Raw genomic sequence first — 20,351 nt, 5'->3', positions numbered from 1 at the left:
GATGGCGGATGGTCTCCTGAGGAATCTCTTCCCACACCTGGACTAAAGCATCCCCCAATTCCCGGACAGTCTGTGATACAACGTGGCGTTGGTGGATGGAGCAAGACATGATGTCCCAGATGTGCTCAATTGGATTCAGGTCTGGGGAACGAGTGGGCCAGTCCATAGCATCAATGCCTTCGTCTTGCAGGAACTGCTGACACACTCCAGTGGTCTTGCATTGAGGTCTAGCATTGTCGTGCATTAGGAGGAACCCAGGGCCAACCACACCAGCATATGGTCTCACAAGGGATCTGAGGATCTCATCTCGGCACCTAATGGCAGTCAGGCTACCTCTGGCGAGCACATGGAGGGCTGTGTGGCCCCCTAAAGAAATGCCACCCCACACCATTACTGACCCACTGCCAAACCGGTCATGCTGGAGGATGTTGCTGGCAGCAGAACATTCTCCATAGTGTTTCCAGACCCTGTCACGTCTGTCACATGTGCTCAGTGTGAACCTGCTTTCATCTGTGAAGAGCACCAGTGGAGAATTTGCCAATCTTGGTGTGCAAATGCCAAACGTCCTGTGTTGAGCTGTAAGCACAACCCCTACCTGTGGACGTCGGACCCTCATACTACTCTCATGGAGTCTGTTTCTGACCGTTTGAGCAGCCACATGCACATTTGTGGCCCGCTGGAGGTCATTTTACAGGGCTCTGGCAATGCTTCTCCTGTCCCTCCTTGCACAAAGGTGGAGGTAGAAGTCCTGATGCTGGGTTGTTGCCCTCCTACGGCCTCCTCCACGTCTCCTGATGTACTGGCCTGTCTCCTGGTAGTGCCGCCATGCTCTGGACACTACGCTAACAGACACAGCAAACCTTCTTGCCACAGCTCACATTGATGTGCCATCCTGGATGAGCTGCACTACCTGAGCCACTTGTGTGGGTTGTAGACTCCATCTCATGCTACCACTAGAGTGAAAGCACTGCCAACATTCAAAAGTGACCAAACCACCAGCCAGAAAGCATAGGAACTGAGAACTGGTCCGTGGTCACCACCTGCAGAACCACTCCTTTATTGGGAATGTCTTGCTAACTGCCTATGCTTTCCACCTGTTGCCTATTCCATTTGCACAACAGCATGTGAAATTGATTGTCAATCAGTGTTGCTACCTAAGTGGACAGTTTGATTTCACAGAAGTGTGATTGACTTGGAGTTACATTGTGTTGTTTAAGTGTTCCCTTTATTTTTTTGAGCAGTGTATTAATCCTGCCTTGGCTGATTTGATCAGAAGAAGCAAGAGTCAAAGGAAAATGATGGCAGCATTCATTGCTCCAAGCAGCTTGTCCATATTCTCAGAGGGTTTTGCTGAAATGATCCCAAAACTACGAGAGGAAGAGTTGTCAACTTTTCAGCAGCTTGCCCTGTGCTAATAACACAGCCTAAACCAGTGACAGTGGACCTTTTGAAAAATTCAGAAAGGCCTCATTTGACCCTTTTGGCATGTCTCTGTCTTCTGCCTGCCTGCCCCTCTCTCCTCATACACATACACACCACACACACAGAGAGAAAACACAAGAACAAACAGAAACAATTCATAATAAACAGACACTTTGGATGGGTGGTATATTAAATAAATAAAATAAATACATACATACATATACCGTGTTTCTCCAACAATACGGCCTCCACCAATAGGAAGGCCCAGCATGTTTTTTGGGCATAAAATCAAATTAAGCCCCTCCCCCCAAATTTAGGCCTATCTTAAAATATGCAAAATAAGGGGGAAGGGCGGGGAGACTTGCCATTAGGATCGGCCAGCGGGCAGGAATTCCTCGCCACCAGCCGCTCCTAACGGGCGATCATGGCGAAGCGCGGAGAGCTCCCTACTCCCACCAAACACCTTTGCTGCAGACACCTTTGGTACCCGCCGCTGTTGCTTTCCCTTCTGCCCATTCTGCTGCCATGTTTGGAGTTGCCGCTTCCGTGTTTGGAGTGCTGCCGCCATTTGGAGCTCCAAACGCGGAAGTGGCAGCTCCAAACATGACGGCGGGCGATCTTTTTATTTTGGTCTGCGCGAAGTTCAGAGTGAGCAAGAGAGGGAGACTGCGATGCCTCCATCCGAGATGGCAACCTCACTAGTGGATCACAACGTGGCTGGAAGCCTGAATCGGCAGGATACGATGGCAATCTTTTTGGAGCGAGAGGAAAGGGAGAACATGCTCCAAACGCGAAGCCGGTCGCTAAAGAGCCAGAAAGCAGCAAGGGCGCCAGGTGGAAAGGACAGGGTCACGATCACACGGAGATGCCCAGAGAGCGGAGCGCACATAACTAAAGGCGGCGCACGCAGTTGGTTTGGGGACTACAAGGCAGCATCTGCCCCTCTTCCTGGGCGCATCTCTAGGCTGCTTCCGGAGCTACGGGACGCTCTCCGTTGCCTACTGGCCCTTCTTCCTTGGGCTCCCTGCCGTGGGGTACACCCACTTCCTCCTGCAAATTACGCCTCGCAACTCTTCTCTCCCTTTCCTCTTGCTCCAAAAAGATTGCCATCGTATCTCGCCGATTCGGGCTTCCAGCCACATTGTGATCCACTAGTGAGGTTGCCATCTCGGATGGAGGCATCGCAGTCTCCCTCTCTTGCTCGCTCTGAACTTTGCGCGGACCAAAATAAAAAGATCGCCTGCCGTCATGTTTGGAGCTGCCACTTCCGCGTTTGGAGCTCCAAATGGTGGCGGCACTCCAAACACGGAAGCAGCAACTCCAAACGTGGCAGCGGAATGGGCAGAAGGGAAAGCAACAGCGGCGGGTGCCAAAGGTGTCTGCAGCAAAGGTGTTTGGTGGGAGTAGGGAGCTCTCCGCGCTTCACCATGATCGCCCGTTAGGAGCGGCTGGTGGCGAGGATGCAAGGGGGGGAATTAAGTCACCCCTCGAAAAGACGGCCTAGCCGTTTTTTCGGGGCTCAAAAAAAAAAAATAAGGCCCGGCCTTATTATGTGAGAAACACGGTACATATGTACATACATACTGATATGCTGACATGATTGTAAATATATGTCAGCAATATATATTTTCTCTGAGAAAAAATGCCCTGTCTAAGGCAGCTGTCAATTGCATGAGGCCTGGAAACTTTGGAGAATGCTCTTGCCTCACAGCCTCCAAAAAGGGTGAGGAAAGCACCCCCCCATTCTTGCAGGCTTTTTGGAGGTTCCAGAGCCTGCATGACAGCAAGGCACTCTTGTGCAACTCCCAGAGGATTCAGAGGCCATGTGCATACACACCATATTCTTATGTGGCCTCAAACGCTTCTAAAAATCATGTGAGAAGTTCCCACAGTGTTGGATGTCACAAAGTGCCTCCAGAATGTGGTGCGCTGTCATACAACCTCCAAACCCCTCTGGGAGGTTTCATAAGAAGGTCCTGCTCTTTTTGAAACAAAAAAAATATTTATTTTTAAAAAATGCATATCTCTGTTTACGTTGTTAACAGAATTGTGTCATTAATAATATATATATTTACATTTATTCCTACACATTAATTCTTATTTCAGTATTCTACCCATTTATACCATCTATCCCAAACCATGTAATATTCCGATTCGTCTTTGCCTTTTAATTCCGCTGTGAGTTTATCCATCTCAGCATAATCCAATATTTTTTGTTTCATGTTCTTCTTGGATGGTATCTTTTCTGTTTTCTAGCCCTGTGCAAAAATTATTATTGCCGCCGTTATTATGTATAGAATGATGTATCAGATTTGTTTGCTAAATTTTCCCTTAATTCTTCCTAATAAAAATATTTCAGGTTTAAATTCTGTTTGGTGTTCTGTAATTTCTTGTAACCATCTTTGTATCTTCATCCAATATTTTCTAGCTTTGGGGCATTGCCACCACATGTGAAAAAATGTTCCCTCTTTTTGTTTACATTTCCAACATTCTGATTTTGTATTTGGATATATTTTGGCCAATCTCACTGAGGCTAAATGCCACCTATAGAACATATTGTACTGATTTCCTTTGTATGCTGCTGACAATGTTAATTTGCAGTCTTTGGTCCATGTTCTTTCTCAGTCCTTTAATTTTGCATTATGACCTATATTCTTTGCCCAGACTATCATTGGTCCCAAGAAGGTCCTGCTCTTGTGTGGCCTCTAGAACTTTCAAAACAATCACGCAAGAATCATGCATGTGCTATTCAGAGGGTCCAGGGGCCATGTGAGAGCAGGGCCATCTGGTGCAACTTCCACAGAGTATGGCGGCTTCATGACAGTACACCACTTTCTCTTGCAGCCTTTAGATACATGACCAAAAATGATACTGCATGTCACTTTTGGTTCACCGTCATTGGTCTAAACCAGGGGTGTCCAACCTTGGTAACGTTAAGCCTGGAGGACTTCAACTCCCAGAATTCTGGGAGTTGAAGTCCTCCAGGCTTAACGTTACCAAGGTTGGACACCCCTGGTCTAAACCAAGATTACAAATGACTTCATATACAAACAACTAAATAAATTAGTTCACTGAATATTTCAACTACTTGTTCCCAACATCTCATAGCATATGAAAAAGCATCTCTAAACTACTCTGTGTTGGAGTATGGTAACAAAATGGTTAGCTTTCTTCCCTCACTGACACAGCATTGAAGAGAAAATAAAAGAAAGTCAAGGAAATAGCTACCTGTTTGCACTGAAGTGTTATTTATATACCACATATACTTGCAGGTAAGTTGAAAATTGGGTTGGGCTTATCTGTGAGTACATGTGGTAGCTGATTCCAAGCACCTATGTGGAAGGCTGAAGCAAAAATGACAAGAAACAATAAATGCAGACATGAAAAATACCCAGTTAGACCTGGATGCTACTTTTGATCATACAAGATGCCGCTTATTGATCTGAAAAGTGAACCCTACACCTGCAGAAAAAATGCTAGGTATTGGTGTTGCTGATATGTGGTAGCTGATTTATTTATTTGCATCAATTTATCAATGGCATATCTTTAGTGCAGAATCACACAATGTTCTCAGTGATTTAGCAAATGGAACCCATGTCCAAATAAAGTATAACACTGTCTTGATTTCCATGATTTTTCTCTGACAATTGCTGCAAGTTCATGTGAGTTGCATGGAAGATTTCGGTTTTAACTATCACTGCAATCATATCATTTTCAAAATTACATCTATAAAAATTTCAATAGATTGTGCAGAAATGGATAGACACATTGAAAATTAAACAGAAAAAGATACTAGAATATCATCAAACATGGAATTTGTTTTACCAGTGGTTGGAAAAAAGGGGTGGAGATTAAGAATATAATCTGTATTGTTAAGCAAATTAAATACCCAGACAACACCATGTTTATTAAGCACTAATAAATGTAAACAATAGGGGGGAAATTCTATGATTATTTTACTTTAGTGCACTATGCTTATATTTTAAATAGTATTAATTTGATCAATGTACATTGATTCTTTTTATTTAAAAAAATCACTGGTAGCTTATTGAGAGGATAGTAAAATCTTGGAACTTTATAAAAAGAAGCAGAGAACACAGATTTATGGCATTTGTTTCATGTGCATTGGATTCATTCTTTGATACCATATGCTCTCTCCCCACCATCTTCCATGAACCTTTTCCAACTATTTTCACTCCAGACTGGAAAAATTATAAGGTCAATGCCTACTCTGTAGTCAACAGGTGATGACAATGTACTCTTTATTTTTTACTGGGACTAAATGAGACATTTCCTTCCTTAAAAATTGCAGGCATTTCCCATGTAAATATGACCCATATCATTTACTTCAACCACAATGACGTACAAATCAGACTTTGGATAAATAATGCACTGAAGGTCTGAAAATTTAGCAATTTACAGACCACATCTTCCTATTCTCAATTTCATCCTCTAGCGGCTGTCTGAAAGATATAGTCTTTGGCCTCTTAAATAATTTCTTCAGCAGCTTTAATGAGCTGCAGTTCCTTATAGTAAGTCTGCTTCTTGGGACCACATCAATATAGCAATGAGATTTCACCACAATCAGTGGTCTATGAATTGTCCCTGAACATTGCTTTTCAAGGAAAACTTAATTATCAAGGAATAGAAAATTGAGTGCAACTCAGTTAAAGATCCCGGTGGGCTAAATATATCACCTTCCTCCAAGAAAGTGAAATTCCGTAGCCCGATATGAGTAGTATGAAGGAACAGAGGATATTTATTATGTCATGGCACCTATTTGTGGAATGTTGTAGAAAATACATGAGAATTGCTGCAGCAAAATAAGCCATACAGTACATTTTCTTTAAAGGCTATGGGCTTTCAATGCACTTGACTGCGAGTTTGATCTACCTGACTTTCTTTGGTAGTTCTTCACCAGCCAAAGTTGATTCTTCTAATACTTCTAAGACCCCTAGATGCTCATGAATTCCACCAGCTAGGACTCAAGGCACTGCAAACTGAAAATTATAAAGTTTAGTCCATTGTAGGGCAAAAAAAGCCATCACTTTCTGTTAACATGTTCACTTAAGAGCCTGAGGGAAATATTGCGCAAATTCTGTCTGCAAAGAATTGCAATTTAATCAACCTTGACTATGCCAATATTAGTTCTAGCAAAGTAAATATGAGAAACAGTACCGTTTATTCATGGTTATTTAGAAATGAGCTCTATTAAATGTAAAAAGGTTGTACTTGGGTAAAGTGAAATTGCCATTTAGATTGGCTTCAATTAAAGTAACATCTGGAAAGAATCCTAGATGAAGGTGATAACTAGTTTATTGGTAGTTTTCTACTCTGAAAATAGAGAAAGTTGAAATACTTTTGTGTATCTGATGCGTTTGTATTCTAGAGCGCAAACTCTTTACCTTTATCATTAGGCAAGAAGTTGATTTCATCCATGGAGATTAAGAAATATTTTATGGAGATGGAGTGCATGCATTTTGCCACCCAGACAAGCTTCAGGATGATTTTGTTTGACAGTAAAGCAACTTAACTTTCAGTTCAATTAGACCTGCAAGTTGTGAATTACAACCCTTGCAACCGTTGAATTGCATAATATGCTGAGTGTTGTATTGGAAAAAACATCTGTGAGGCTACAGTTTCCTTATCCTTTTCACAGCCATGTTGGCGAGGTGATGCTTATTTTTAGTAGCGGACCATGCCGTGTTCTGACTGCAAGCTTGTACGGGGAGTCATTCTATCAAAACATCCTCCTGCTCAGATATGACTCAGTCATTCCAGTCTACAGAAATATTCAGTGGAGAAGAAGTGGTGTGCAAACATACACCATATCCCAAAACTGTTAGACTCAACAAAATCAAAGTCAGTACAATTCAGTTTATATAAAAAAATAAAACACTTTATTTTTTTTTCTTCTAAAAAGGTGCAAACATGTAACTTTTGGTCACACTTCTCAATAAGTAACAAACTGTTCCCAGGTGGAAAGATTTGAGAGCACTCATTTTGTTTCAGGGAATACAGATAGAGAGAAATGTACTTTCCTCCCTTTGTCATTAGTTTGGTGAAATGTTTGGATAGGACACTGGTGTATCTTCTTCATCAAAGCACCAGTTTAGTTAATTCCCCCCCCCCCCTACTAGTTCAACAAAACTACCCTTACAGACTCTATTTTATGAGCTGAATGAATGCAGTGGATCAGACAAGCTTTGAATCATAAAAATGAGAGGCTAACACTGATGTATCAAAGCATTAACAAAAAAGGCAACACAGCTTTAAATTAAGTTAGATAACTGTACAATATATATATATACACATACACACACACATACAAACACACACACATAAACATATACAGTATTTACACTATTACACTACAACATTTTGAAAAAAAATGTTGTCTGTGACAAGCAAATTATTGCCACAAGCTTTCCAGTCAAATTCTGATTCTTTTTGAAGAAATCCTCTGAATCAGAGTTTCAAAGGCAAAATTATTGCCATTTTCAAATAATATAATGACTTAGCACCTGCTGGATAAAAATGTCCGGTCCAGCTGTTACTGTCACCAAAAACAGTGCCAATAACTTTGCTAAGGGTTTTTTTTTTTTTTTGATTGCACAATTAACTAGGACACGTCGCCACATTTTGAAAATGTTTCTCAAGGCTGCCTATGTCCCTTAATTAATCTCTATTCATCCCTCTCCCCAAATATACTCTGAGACACGAATTAAGTGTCATCTCTCACTATTCTTCATCATCATCATTATCATCATTATATTCATGTTATTATTATTATTCTTCCTTCAAACCAACGTTTGGAGTCAGTAGATAATTTGACCTTAAAGGCCAGGTGGAATAATCTTGTCATTTAAAAAAAAAATCAAACATTTAAATCACTTGTGCTATAGAATCACGTTTAACAAAATGAGATGTCAATTATCAGTTCAAGTCGAGGGTCAAGTTTAAAAAAAAGTCTCTTGTGGGACTTTATGCCATGTCTCCATACATCTTCCGGTAGTAGATGGATTCAAAGATATCATTGTCTCCAGGACAGTTATAGTGGCAGGCACAAGTCTTGATAAACATCATGCTCTTCTTGATGACTTCACCATCAGGACATTTGAATTCCACAGGGAGAGTGGCTGTTCTGTGTGGGGTGCAACAACGCCCATCGGTGCAGACACCACAAAATTTGGCTCGGTAGGTCTTTACACTGGTACAGCCAGACAGCTCAAACTGGATAGGCTTAGAGATCTTTGGTGTACGGATGCATTTTTTACCTTTCTGTTGGGAAAAAAAAATTCCTTATATTGATACATCAGATAAACAGTGCTCCCATTCAGATCACCAGCATATGCAACATTTCCAACATTTACATTTTCCTTAATTTCTTAACTTTTGGGGGTAGATTCTGGACTAGAGATCAACCAGGGGATCTCCAGATGTTTTGGACTTCATCAATTCCAATAAGCACGGGGCTAATGACCAAAAAAATATGGATAACACAGCCTGAAATTCTTGAAAGGCATTAGTTGTCTGCCTCTGATCCAGTCATAGTTGAAGCCCATACAGTTGGACATGACTGGACAGGGGAAACCATTGTCTTTACCTTTAATGTTGGTATCAATTGCTTCTATGTTTGGTTAAATATAGCATCCAATCTATAGGTATATTTTTGCCAGTCTTATATATGTCTCATGGCCAAACTCATATTTGTCTCATACTTAAATTTGCCTTGTTTGTATCCTTTATAAGTCCAATTTTCCACAGTAAACTTTTAAAGGATTGTTCACACCTGGTTCCCTTGAAAGTTTTATTACTATTCATAGAAACCCTGTTTCATGTTGCAGTTTTTAAAGACAACCACAGAAATAGGGCTAAAACTGCAATTCCATTTTACTTTTCTTGGGAATAAGACATCTTGCATTTTATAAATGGATCAGTAGATATTCAGAGATGCACTATAAGTAATTTTGTTCATTGGTTATTTACACTTACACTTCACTAATGATACCAATACAAAAAAAAAGGAATTGCAGCAGTAACAAGGATTTGGAAAATTACACATAGCGATATAATCCTACAAGAAGAAGTTCTCTAGATCAACCCCAATGTGGGCTATGAATCAGGGAACAGGTGGGCAGGAAGAAGAGGAATTCAGTACTGAGGAAAATCAACATTTTTTTGCAGTCCTATTTGTTGAATTTTTATAATTTTGGAAATTCTCTTAATACAAATTAATTTTCAATAAGGAGGATAACATTCTGATAAACATTTTTACAGAAGCAAGCAGCAGAAATGGTCAATTATTTACCTTGATGCTCTCCTCAAGATCTGCTTCGCATGGTCTCACCATGCAAAGTCTGCTTTGCTTCTCCAGCCTGCAGTGGGCATTGTCATTGGTGACTCTGGTTGAGATTCCCATTCCACAAGTTTTTGAGCAGGCACTCCATTCAGTGGTCTGGACCAAACAATTTGCACGCATCAGGGATGGGTCAGGTCCATAGGTATCTTCTAGTCTGTAAGCTGAAAAGCATAGGGGAATAGTTAGCTTAAATTGGACTTCAGGAATCAATGTGGCTATGACAAACAGAATGGCAAAAGTTATCTGTGAAATTGAAGCTAGTACAGTAACCACAAGCCAAAATGAAGGAAAGTCAGCTCACCGGCCAGGGCAGGTCCAACTGCAGTGCGTTCTTTGTCCTTGGGCTCATCACACACCCATTCCTCACAACATTTCCCTGGGAGCTTCACTCTGCGGGGGTATGGGCAGTCAGGACTGGGCAGACGAACATCCATGCTGCAGAGAGGCACGCAGCCTACAGCTCCGTCCAGGCAGGTGCACTGGTATTTGCAGCTACTCTGGAAGGACTCACCACTCCGATACACCATACCTCCAAATATACATGGAGCACCATCCTTTGCTGCAGAGAGAAAATGGGATTCACTCATAAATACTCAATGCCCGGTCAGTAGCAATGGAGATATCAGGAAATCCAGAACTATACAAGAGATGGGCTAAACAGGACTGACTTTCAGTTTTGTTTATGTTCAGCTCCTCTGCCTTTAATAACAGGCAAGTGTAGAAGTGTAAACTTTCCCTCCTGAATCAAACCTCCTAAACTAGGGCAAGATGTTCTATTCCAACTTTTATACTTCTTCTATTCTAATAAAGCTGCCAAGATTGGAAGACCCCCTAGAACAGGGGTCTGCAACCCTGGCAACTTTAAGACTTGTGGACTTCAACTCCCAAAGTTCCTCAGCCAGCAGCTGGCTGAGGAATTCTGGGAGTTGAAGTCCACAAGTGTTAAAGTTGCCAAGGTTGCAGACCCCTGCCCTATAAGACTTGTGGATTTCAACTCCCAGAATCCTTCTTGCTAGTGGAGAAAGTCTGGGAGTTGAAGTCCACAAGTCTTAAAAGTTGCCAAGGTTGGAGACCCCGTTTTGATGGAAGTCACCAGATGTGTACGAATTACTGTACCAATTACTGTATATCAGATTCTCAGAAAGCATAACTAGAATTCTGGGAATTGTAGTCCTAAACATTCCTAGAAGCCTCCGGGAGAAAACTGTCCAATCAGAACTCCCTTTTTAAAAAAAACGAAATATACTAGAACCGTAAAAGGAAAAAGAAAGCTCTCAGAATTGGCGTGGCTTTGCATAGCCCCAAAACAGTGTTTGTCGATTTCAGCAAACTTTTAAGACCGGAAGGCTTCCCTAACTAGGGAAATTCTGGGAGTTGAAGTCCACTCATTTGAAAACTGATGAGCTCGAGAAACACTGCCCTGGGGGTGGAGGGGGAAAGTCACCCCTTTCCCAGCATTTCCCACTCTGCTCGTCCCGAAGAGAGCGCCGGCAAGCAGAACCAAACAAAAGGCAACAACGAACTACTCACCAGTGCATACTCCGATCTTGCGGTTGTCCGGGGAGCCGAAATCGCAGAAGAGCCCTTTGTGAGGATCGCAGGGATCCCGCTCGGTGCAAAGGTCGCCCAGCTGCTTGGCGCAAACGCGGCAGCAACCACAGCCGTCCAGGACCAGGCTGACTCCGGGAGGGCACTCGGGGGGCGAGGAGCACTGGCACTTCGCGCTGCACTCTTGGCCGGCCGCTTCCTGGGGAGACAGAGGAAGATAGAGAGGGGGGGCGAGGTGTCAAACAACGCTCCAGCAGGTGGGCCCGGTGAGTAAGGAAACGGGACAGGCAGGCAGACAAGACGGCCAGCCTCAGAAAATAACACTTACCCAGCTAAGCAGAGCGGCGAGGAAAACCCAGGCGAGAGGGCGGGCTTCCATCTTCCTTTTTTTTCTTGCAACTTTTCGGCACAGGGAGCTGGGCAAGAATCGCTGGCTGCTTTGGGAGCCGAGCGGATCGCCTGGTCCAGCTGAGGATCCCTTTTGGTTTTAAATGGCCGGCGAGGGCAGATCTTCCTTCGATCGGCTCGAGGGGATGAGGAAAAGTGCCGCTTTCTTTTCTCTTTGCTTTTAGAAAGAGAGCGATGGTGGGTCTGAGTCTCCAGCAGGCAGCGGCGCTGCTTTTATACTCTTGAGGCGTCCGGGATTCGCCAATCGGCTGAATGGAGTCCCACACAAACAGCGACATTCCTCGCATTCCTCTCCACCTTCCTGCCTCGTCAAGTCACACCGGATTGATCCTGACCCCTTGACACTCCGCATTCCTCCTGTCTGAAAAAAGCTGGCGCACTTCAGCGCACAAAAAAGGCGCTGTATTTTCACTGGGGAAGGCGGGCGGGGGGCAGGCAGGAGGAGAGAGCGAGCTTTCCTTCCAGCTTAGATTCTTCCTATCACCGCAATCCTGATTTATAGAAGTTAAAAATATGTCTCCTTTGGAATCTTTATTCTCTCTCTCTCCCCCCGCCTTTCAAAAGGCCGAATCGGCATTCCTCAGAAATTCAGCCTGTCCACCACTGGCATCGATCAGTCAAACTTTCAAAAGGCATTAAAATCCACTAAAATCACACATTTCAGGGAGAAAGTGAAAGGAGTTAAATGATTTCTTGAAAAGCCTTAGGAGCTCTGTTAAAGACCAAGAGATTTCATGTGAACAATTATCCATTCTGAAGAGGCATTTTAAAAAGGAGGACATCCCTCTTAACCTCATAGGATTCCAAAAAAGATGTCTGTGAAATCAGTGGGAATTGGAGTTCTTTTCCAGGTTAATGGAAAAATGTAAAACAAATGAATATATTATAAAACATCACCTTCAACTTTTTCCATTATACTCCACAAGATTATAATACAAGTCCAACTACAAGATTTCCTGCTCCTTAAATGGCTGTCAATATACTAAAAACACTTTTTTTAAAAAAAAAGGAGATTCCCCTATATGGTAAAATGATTTAATAATCCAATCTTGGATCTAATAATCCTGTATATTGTCCTGTTTGACTTGAAGGCAATTGCTTCTCTAATAGCTCTCAATACAAACTTTATGTGGAGAAAGAGCTTCCCAGTGGAGTGATGAATGAGATGCATATCCATCAACAATTTTTGTATAGCAATAACAATAGTACTTAGATTTATATACCACTTCATAGTGCTTTACAGCCCTCCTTAAGCAGAGTCAGCATAACAGTCTGGGTCCTCATTTTACCAACCTCGGAAGGATGGAAGGCTGAATCAACTTTGAGCCAGTAGGATCAAACTCCTGACAGTGGGAATGCAGTTAACCTGCAATGCTGCTTTCTAACCAATGCACTACCAAGGCTCTGAATATTAAAAGATGTGCCTCTCTATTTGGAATATATATATTTACATACACACACACACACACACATTATTTATATATATATAAATTATAGTTGTGCTTTTAAAGTTGTAGCAACATTTCGGCAGAATCTCATCTGCCATCATCAGGCTTCTGTATAGTGGTCGTAGTGATATAGTGTTATAGACCAGGGTCCCCAACCACGGTCCGCGGACGGTCCGTCGTGGAACAAGTCCTACCGGGCCGCTGGGCAGCCGCCATCTATGAAAAGTGCTTCGGTGAGCTTTCGGTAAGCTCACGGGCTTTCATCAAATTGGGGCAGCGGTGAGCTTTTCCGGGTGAAGGCATTTCCCGAAGTCAGTGCGCCCATCTTTTGATGAAGTGCCCAGTGAGGTCACGATCAAGATAGTGGTTGGGGATACTGGGTGCGACACTGTTATAGACGAACACTATACAGAAGCCTGATGATGGCAGATGAGATTCTGCCGAAACATTGCTACAACTTTAAAAGCACAACTATAACGACGTGGGAAAATACCCGAACAAAGCTGAATACCATATATTTATACTCGAGATTGAGGACTTGAGATTGAGGAAGACACACACCACCCATAAGGAGGAGAAGGGAGTTTTTAAAATATTTCTGTGCAATATTTATTATACTCATACTCCTCCCTCCCTCCCCCCTTCTCTCTCTCTCTCACACACACACACAGACACACACACACAAACAGAAAAAAAAGACAGACTAGGCAACTGAATCATTGGAAAGTATTGCAAACTAAAGTTGGTTAGGCCTCTACAATGGATAATGAGTTTATGTTCTCTATATCTTGTCCATTCTCTAACATTCATCAAACACTTTAAAGAATAGTTACACCAATTGGATTGCAGACCTCTCTCATCATATCCCACAGGCTCTTAACAATACTGCTTGGGAGATCATAAACGGGGTTTAGAATTGCTTTTTGTATACTTCCTTCCTGGTGAAGTAAATGACACTCCTCCATTTGCTTTAATGGATGGAGATAAAACCTTGTTTTTTGTGCTCACCACCCTCAATATCTAGTGCTACTTGATTCCTTTCCTGCCATGAATGAGAACAGAGAATTCAAGAGAAAGAAGGGGGAAAAGAAGGGGTGGTTAGTTGGTAGCCCAGATGGTTGCTAGGAGCAAAGCTGGGAACTCTTTATTTTCTTTCTCTTTTTCTTATTAAGACTAAAAGACCCAAGGCATAAGATTCTAGAAAAAACAACAGTGAAAAGCTTCCTCCTAATTTCTTTGCAGACTTCTGATACATAACTAACACTTTCCCTCCCTCCTACCAGCACACCTCAAACACCTAGGTACTTTTCTGTGGAAAGAAGGTTATTTGGGGCATTTTTTACTATATGATCATCCAGAATTGTGTATTGTACAATGCTTGGTTTGCAGGATTAGGCCACTGAATCATACTGGAATATTTTCCCTAATAACTACTTTCTGTTGAGAGAGAGAGAGAGAGAGAGAGAGAGAGAGAGAGAGAGAGAGAGAGAACGAACGAACTAGGGGGAGGGAACATGCTCTAAAATACTTGGCACGTTAAAGATGCACTCTGCTTTTGCCACTGTGTATGAACTCATCCTTTGTAAGCAACACACCCTACCAATTTTTTGCTCCTTAAACATGTTGCCTTACCTCAATAGTTCCACAGCTTTTTTAAAAAGGCGATGCTATTTATTGAAATAAGGCATTATGTCTCTCTGCCTGTCTGCCTCTATTTTTACATACTAGTCTCCCTTCCTCAGAGAAGTTTTGCCAGGCATGATCCACAACCCGCCACACTTGCAACAGTCCAGGGAGGGAGAAAAAACGACCTGTTTCCCTTAAGCAGCTCACAGCTGGGGTTTCAGTTGAGTCCAGAAAGTGATAACCATAGCCCCTCATCTAAGAGTTGCAGTGAGTGGCTAGCTTAGAAGTGAATTCCTGCTTTTAAGAATGTAACCAACACAGGTAGTCCTCAACTTATGGCTACAATTGGGACCAGGATTTTGGTTGCCAACCAATGTGGTTATTAAGTGAATTGTTTCTAATTTTACAACCTTTGTTATCGTTGCTAAATGAATCACTGCAAACTCAAAAGCACGGAGTGATTTCCTCTCCTGCCATAAGTGAATCATGTAGTTAGAAAGCAAACCTGGCTTCCCAAACTGACTTTGCTTGTCAGTAGCTGGCTGGGAAGGCCACAAATGGCAATCATGTGATCCTGGGATGCTACAATCATCATAAATACATATCAGTTGCCAAGTGTCCAAAATTTTGATTACATGACTTTGGGAATGCAGCAAATGATTGTAAGTGCAAGGACTGGTTGCAAGTCACCTTTTTTATAGAATAGTTGCTAAGCAAATGGTTGTAAGATGATAGCTATATAAGGTTGTTTTTAACTTTTGGAAGACACCCAGGGATGTTTTGGTGTTGGGTAATCAACTAGCAAACTGTCCTTTGCTACTAGTGATTGTAGGTATAAGCACAGATGTAAAATGCACTGAAATTGGAATGGGATGAACCCATTACTCCTTTCTTGACAAGTTACTATAGTGAATTGTTTCTTTTATTACTGCTTTTCTCCTTGTCTTGTTGTTTTAGCCTTATGCACTGCCTAGAGCAGGGGTGTGAAACTCACGGCCCGCAGTCCGGATGCGTTACGTGCTAGCCATGCCTGTGGTTTAGCGAAGGGGGGAAAAGTTGCAATATGTCACGTGATGACAACGTGTCATCACGAGTTTGGCGCTCCTGGCCTAGAGTCACTTGAACTATTATAGTGGCTTATACATTGAAAAAAAATAGAGATAAATACTCTTCACAGTTTGTTTATTCATTTGTTCATTGTCTTTATTGTCTTGGACCTAGAAATAAACTTATAGTAGCTTAATAAAAAATGCATAACACATCGTTAAAAACAACTAAAATCAAGATAAAAGAAAAATATGCCACAATACATAGGCATGGAGGTCGCCATTCCCCCCACTCTGGAATAGTTTTGTTTTATCAACTTCTGAAAGAGCAGCCATGAGGGAACCAGAGATACCCCATAATATGGGGGACTGCAACTCTGAAGAATCTCCTCAGAGATTCCTCCCTCTCATCCATTTGGGAGACCATTAAGGGGTGACGGCAGTGTGTGTGGGGGGGTGGGGGTGTATCTATCTATATACATCTCTCTCTCTCTCTCTCTCTCTCTCTCTCTCTCTCTCTCTCTCTCTCTCTCTCTCTCTCTCTCTCACACACACACCACACCCAAACACCCACAGGACACATATAACAGTATTTCAATGCAAGGCACATAGGACTTTATAGGTAAAGACCTGATCTTTAAATTCCACCCAGAAATGAATAAGTCTCTTAATTTAGTTATCATTCTGAGTTGAAAATGTGTCCCCAGGGCCTTTAAGGACAATGTCAATCTTTTTTCAGGCAAAAGCTTGCAGTTAGTTTTTACGTAGAAAACTTGGAACATCCTTGAAAAATTGGGAGAGCTGCAACTGGGTCAAATGTGGAACTCTTAAGAGAGTTCCACATTTGATTTCGGTTATATTTCATTTCAGTCTAACTAATGAAATGCAGTTCATTTGCCTAATTTCCCATATATGTGGTAATATTTTCCTTTCTCCCTTAGTAAAAAAACAATTAAGTAGCTAATTGGGGAGGGGCCTGGGAAGTGGATATTAAGTGCACCTGCTTTAAGGCAATGCTTTTGCATCAGAGTGGTTGCAAGCCAGACCTCTGGGTACATCCTTTGTCCTGGTGTGGCCTGAACGTCTGCAGACACCACTTGCCTGGGGCCAGTCAGAGAGATTGTCTTATGTTTAAATAGGCTAGGGCTCTTCTACATGCTCTTGAGTTCGAAAACAATGTTCCCTATCACTCTACCCTGGTTTTTGCTTTCTCTTCTCCAAATCGGACACCAAGTTGCCCAAGGGAAGAGCAGTTTGCTTGCAAAACCCTGGGTCTTGGTAGAAGAGAAGACAGAATTATAACAACACAGGTCCCTTTAAAAAAAAATTGGCTGATGATCAAATTGGCCTACAAAGCCATCCCCGCCTACAATTCGGGAAATATAGTTCCATCGAAAGCCAGCCAAGTTATTTTGGCAAATGAGGCAGAAAATCCCACAACTGCATTTCTCCATACCTGGCAGTAAAAACACAGTAATAACTAACAATGAAGTTGCCCTTTAATGACATTCAAATCTGCTGCCAAAGGCTTGCCACCCCCCCTTCCCCCCCCCTCAGATTTGGGCTGGGCCTACAATTTGATCCAATACCCAGGAAAGCTGCTTTGCCTTCTGATCTTAGAAATGTGGATTTCATCAGAAGGCTCTTCCAAAGAATTAGAGTGTTCCAATTAGCTCTTGGCTCCTTCAGCTTGAAATTGGGTCTGGATCCAATTAGCAAGCATGATTTTCTTAAGCTGTTGGTGAGAGAGTGCTGGACAGGTTGAGCTCAGGGAGCTTTTACTGTAAAGACAAGGCATTTTTGTGGAGAAAGGTGGCTTGCAAATGCATACAGGTAGCCCTTGATTTACAACACTTCATTTAGGGACCATTCAAAGCAGAGGTGGTATTCAGCAAGTTCTGACCAGTTCTGGAGAACCTGTAGTGGAAATTTTGAGTAGTTCAGAGAACCGGCAAACACCACCTCTGACTGGAGATTTTACGGTATCCTTCCCCTGTCACGCCCACCAAGCCACGCCCACAGAACCAGTAGTAAACAAAATTTGAATCCCACCACTGATTCAAAGGTTACGACTTATCACACAAACAACCATTGCAGCATGCCCAAGGTCACGTGATCAAAATTTGGATGCTTGGCAACCGACTTGTATTTATGATGGTTGCAATGTCCCAGGGTCTTATGTGATCATCTTTTGTGACCTTCTGACAAGCAAAGTCAATGGGGAAGCCAGATTCACTTAACAACTGTGTTACTAATTTAATAATTTAAGATTGTAAAAGGGAACAAAACTCCCTTAACAACTGTCTTGCTTAGCAACACAAATTTTGGGCTCAATTGTGGTCGTAAGTTGAGGACTACCTTATTTATTACATGGCTCAATAGAGAATTTCGAGGTACAGAATAAAGGATTGCTATTCAGGCCTTTTAAAAGATACTGCCCTGTAATATTGGTGCTGTTTGCCATTATTTCCATGCAAAGTGGCCTTCCTGGGAGAAGTTTGCAATGAATTAAACTTGCCACTTGCCACCTCTTTTTTTTTTTTTATTGAAACATAATACAGGCATAGCTTCTTTCCGACACCACAATGATTTTTTTTTTTTTCCTATGAGTTCTCCTTAATGGAAAAAGTCCTCTTTTGTAAAAAGCCAGTAAAAAGCTACTATGGTAGGTAATACACATTTCTAAATTCATGAGTCTTTCCAAAACCTCTATTTACTTGGATGCCTACAAGAAAAGGCTTCATTTACCCACTTCTGAGTCAATAATGGACACACCAAACTATGTACAACATGCTTAAGAAAATGAAAACGCAACCAGGTAAATAGAGTGATGCTTTAAAATTCCCAAATATGGTAGAAAATAGTTGCAGAGGGAAGGATAGTTTATATTATACATGTCACTGAATCAGAAAGTGACTGAATTGAGGACACCGGAAGCAATGCAATTTAAAATGCTTGTAACCATGAGCCAAACCTGGAGGGGAAGACAAAATGAGCATTGACAAATGATGAAGTAATTTTAATTGTTTGACCGCTTGTCTTGAAGTAGATGGATGAAATCATTAACTGCTGATCAAATAACTGCTATATTTTTATATTCATGCTGACTGAGGAATTCTGGGAGTTGATGTCGACAAATCTTAAAGTTGCCAAGTTCGGACACACCTGAGTTAGATAACTGAAATGTTGGGTTAAATACTGTACACTGGTGATAGATAACCAACCCTCTACCCTCCCAATATATCAGTCCATTTCCCATCAGGTCCAGCTATCATACAAAATGGCAAAGGATTGTTGAGATCAAAAGTTCTAGAGCAGGGGTGTCAAACTCGCATTGTCATGGTGTAGTCACGTGATGTATTGTGACTTTTTCCCCTTTCACTAAACTGGGCATGGGTGTGGCCAGTGTGCCAACCAGCACGTGGGCTGCAAGTTTGACAGCCCTGTTCTAGAGGCTGTGAGGTTGCCCTTTACTATATAATGCTTTAATGAACTATGTGGGAGTTTCATCTGGATACAGGATAGTATTACATATGAATTGGCCCGTTTGCTAGAGAGCAGCTACAACCCCCAGTTCAAGTTTCCCTACATTTTTCCTGGGAAGTCTTCCAATTAAAGCCCTATTCATCATGAGCATCACAAATACAGATCTTCATCCTTAGTTATCACAAAATCAGTCAAATTTGAGTATGTATGTCCTGAGCAAACCTTTAAAAGAGAAGAGAAAGGGGAATTTTTTTTTCCGGTGAATTATGTTATATTGCCTTTCGGGCGTCGAGCCTCGTTCCTTGGGAGCTGGAGAGGCGCTGCTCTTCGGCTTCACGGATCTTACGGTGCCAAAGGCTCAGGGCAGCCCAGTGCTTCCCAATTACTATTTGCCGTATAGCGCCGGCATATAAGCGACCCCCAATTGGAGGCATGTTTTTCAGGGCAAAAAAGTCGTCTTATACGCCGGCAAATACGGTATATGTCCTGAGCAAACCTTTAAAAGAGAAGAGAAAGGGGAATTTTTTTTTGGTGAATTATGTTATATTGCCTTTTTACACAAAGAAAAAGGTATAGAAATTGGCAAAAGAAGAAAAAGAGAAAGGGAAAAGCAAACATCTAAGTTTATCCAGTTTTATAAACTAATTGAATGGACTAGGTCTGCACAACACTAAACCATAAAACTCACAACAACCATACTTAAAGATAACTGAGAAGCCTAGCATATGAATGCTAACCACTGGATATTCATGTGATATTCTGCTAATAAATATGACACTTTTTAAGATCCAGTGAATTTATCATTTACATTTAGCACACAGAACTTTCAAAAGCCTCCTTTCCCCACAAAAAAAAAGAACTTAAAATATCTCTTCTCAAGTAATTTTAAACTTAAAGTCCATAATCAGTCAAAGGACTAAACACATAAAATCTTATTTACGTATCTTATTCTTGATTTCACTGGAGCCATACTCTACCTGATATAGGGCTCTCTGTTCGTTAAAC

General features: G+C 41.9%; 1 protein-coding gene across 1 annotated transcript; it reads right to left on the bottom strand.

The window, feature by feature from the left end:
- Window positions 1-7,299: 7,299 nt before the first annotated feature.
- CCN2 (cellular communication network factor 2) lies at window positions 7,300-12,118 on the bottom strand. Its single transcript, XM_026666113.2, has 5 exons — window positions 11,661-12,118; window positions 11,315-11,531; window positions 10,086-10,343; window positions 9,734-9,945; window positions 7,300-8,703 (listed from the first exon to the last, which is right to left on the bottom strand). Exons 1-5 carry the CDS (start codon window positions 11,709-11,711, stop codon window positions 8,407-8,409), a joined length of 1,035 nt encoding a protein of 344 aa, XP_026521898.1. The 5' UTR covers window positions 11,712-12,118; the 3' UTR covers window positions 7,300-8,406.
- Window positions 12,119-20,351: the final 8,233 nt, after the last annotated feature.

Source organism: Notechis scutatus, chromosome 1 (assembly GCF_049901735.1).
Source record: "Notechis scutatus isolate UNSWTSFEM ecotype Mainland chromosome 1, rNotScu1.2, whole genome shotgun sequence".
NCBI classification, from domain to species: Eukaryota; Metazoa; Chordata; class Lepidosauria; order Squamata; family Elapidae; genus Notechis; species Notechis scutatus.
This window is presented reverse-complemented; position numbering and strand designations above follow the sequence as displayed.

What these genes read in the sequence shown, in the direction of transcription:
- CCN2 (XM_026666113.2), bottom strand. Translation starts at nt 11,711, where the DNA reads ATGGAAGCCCGCCCTCTCGCCTGGGTTTTCCTCGCCGCTCTGCTTAGC. An exon ending in CAAGATCGGAGTATGCACTG is followed by an intron (nt 10,344 to 11,314) that starts GTGAGTAGTTCG and finishes TTCTCTCTGCAG; the next exon opens with CAAAGGATGGTGCTCCATGT. An exon ending in AGTTGGACCTGCCCTGGCCG is followed by an intron (nt 9,946 to 10,085) that starts GTGAGCTGACTT and finishes TATGCTTTTCAG; the next exon opens with CTTACAGACTAGAAGATACC.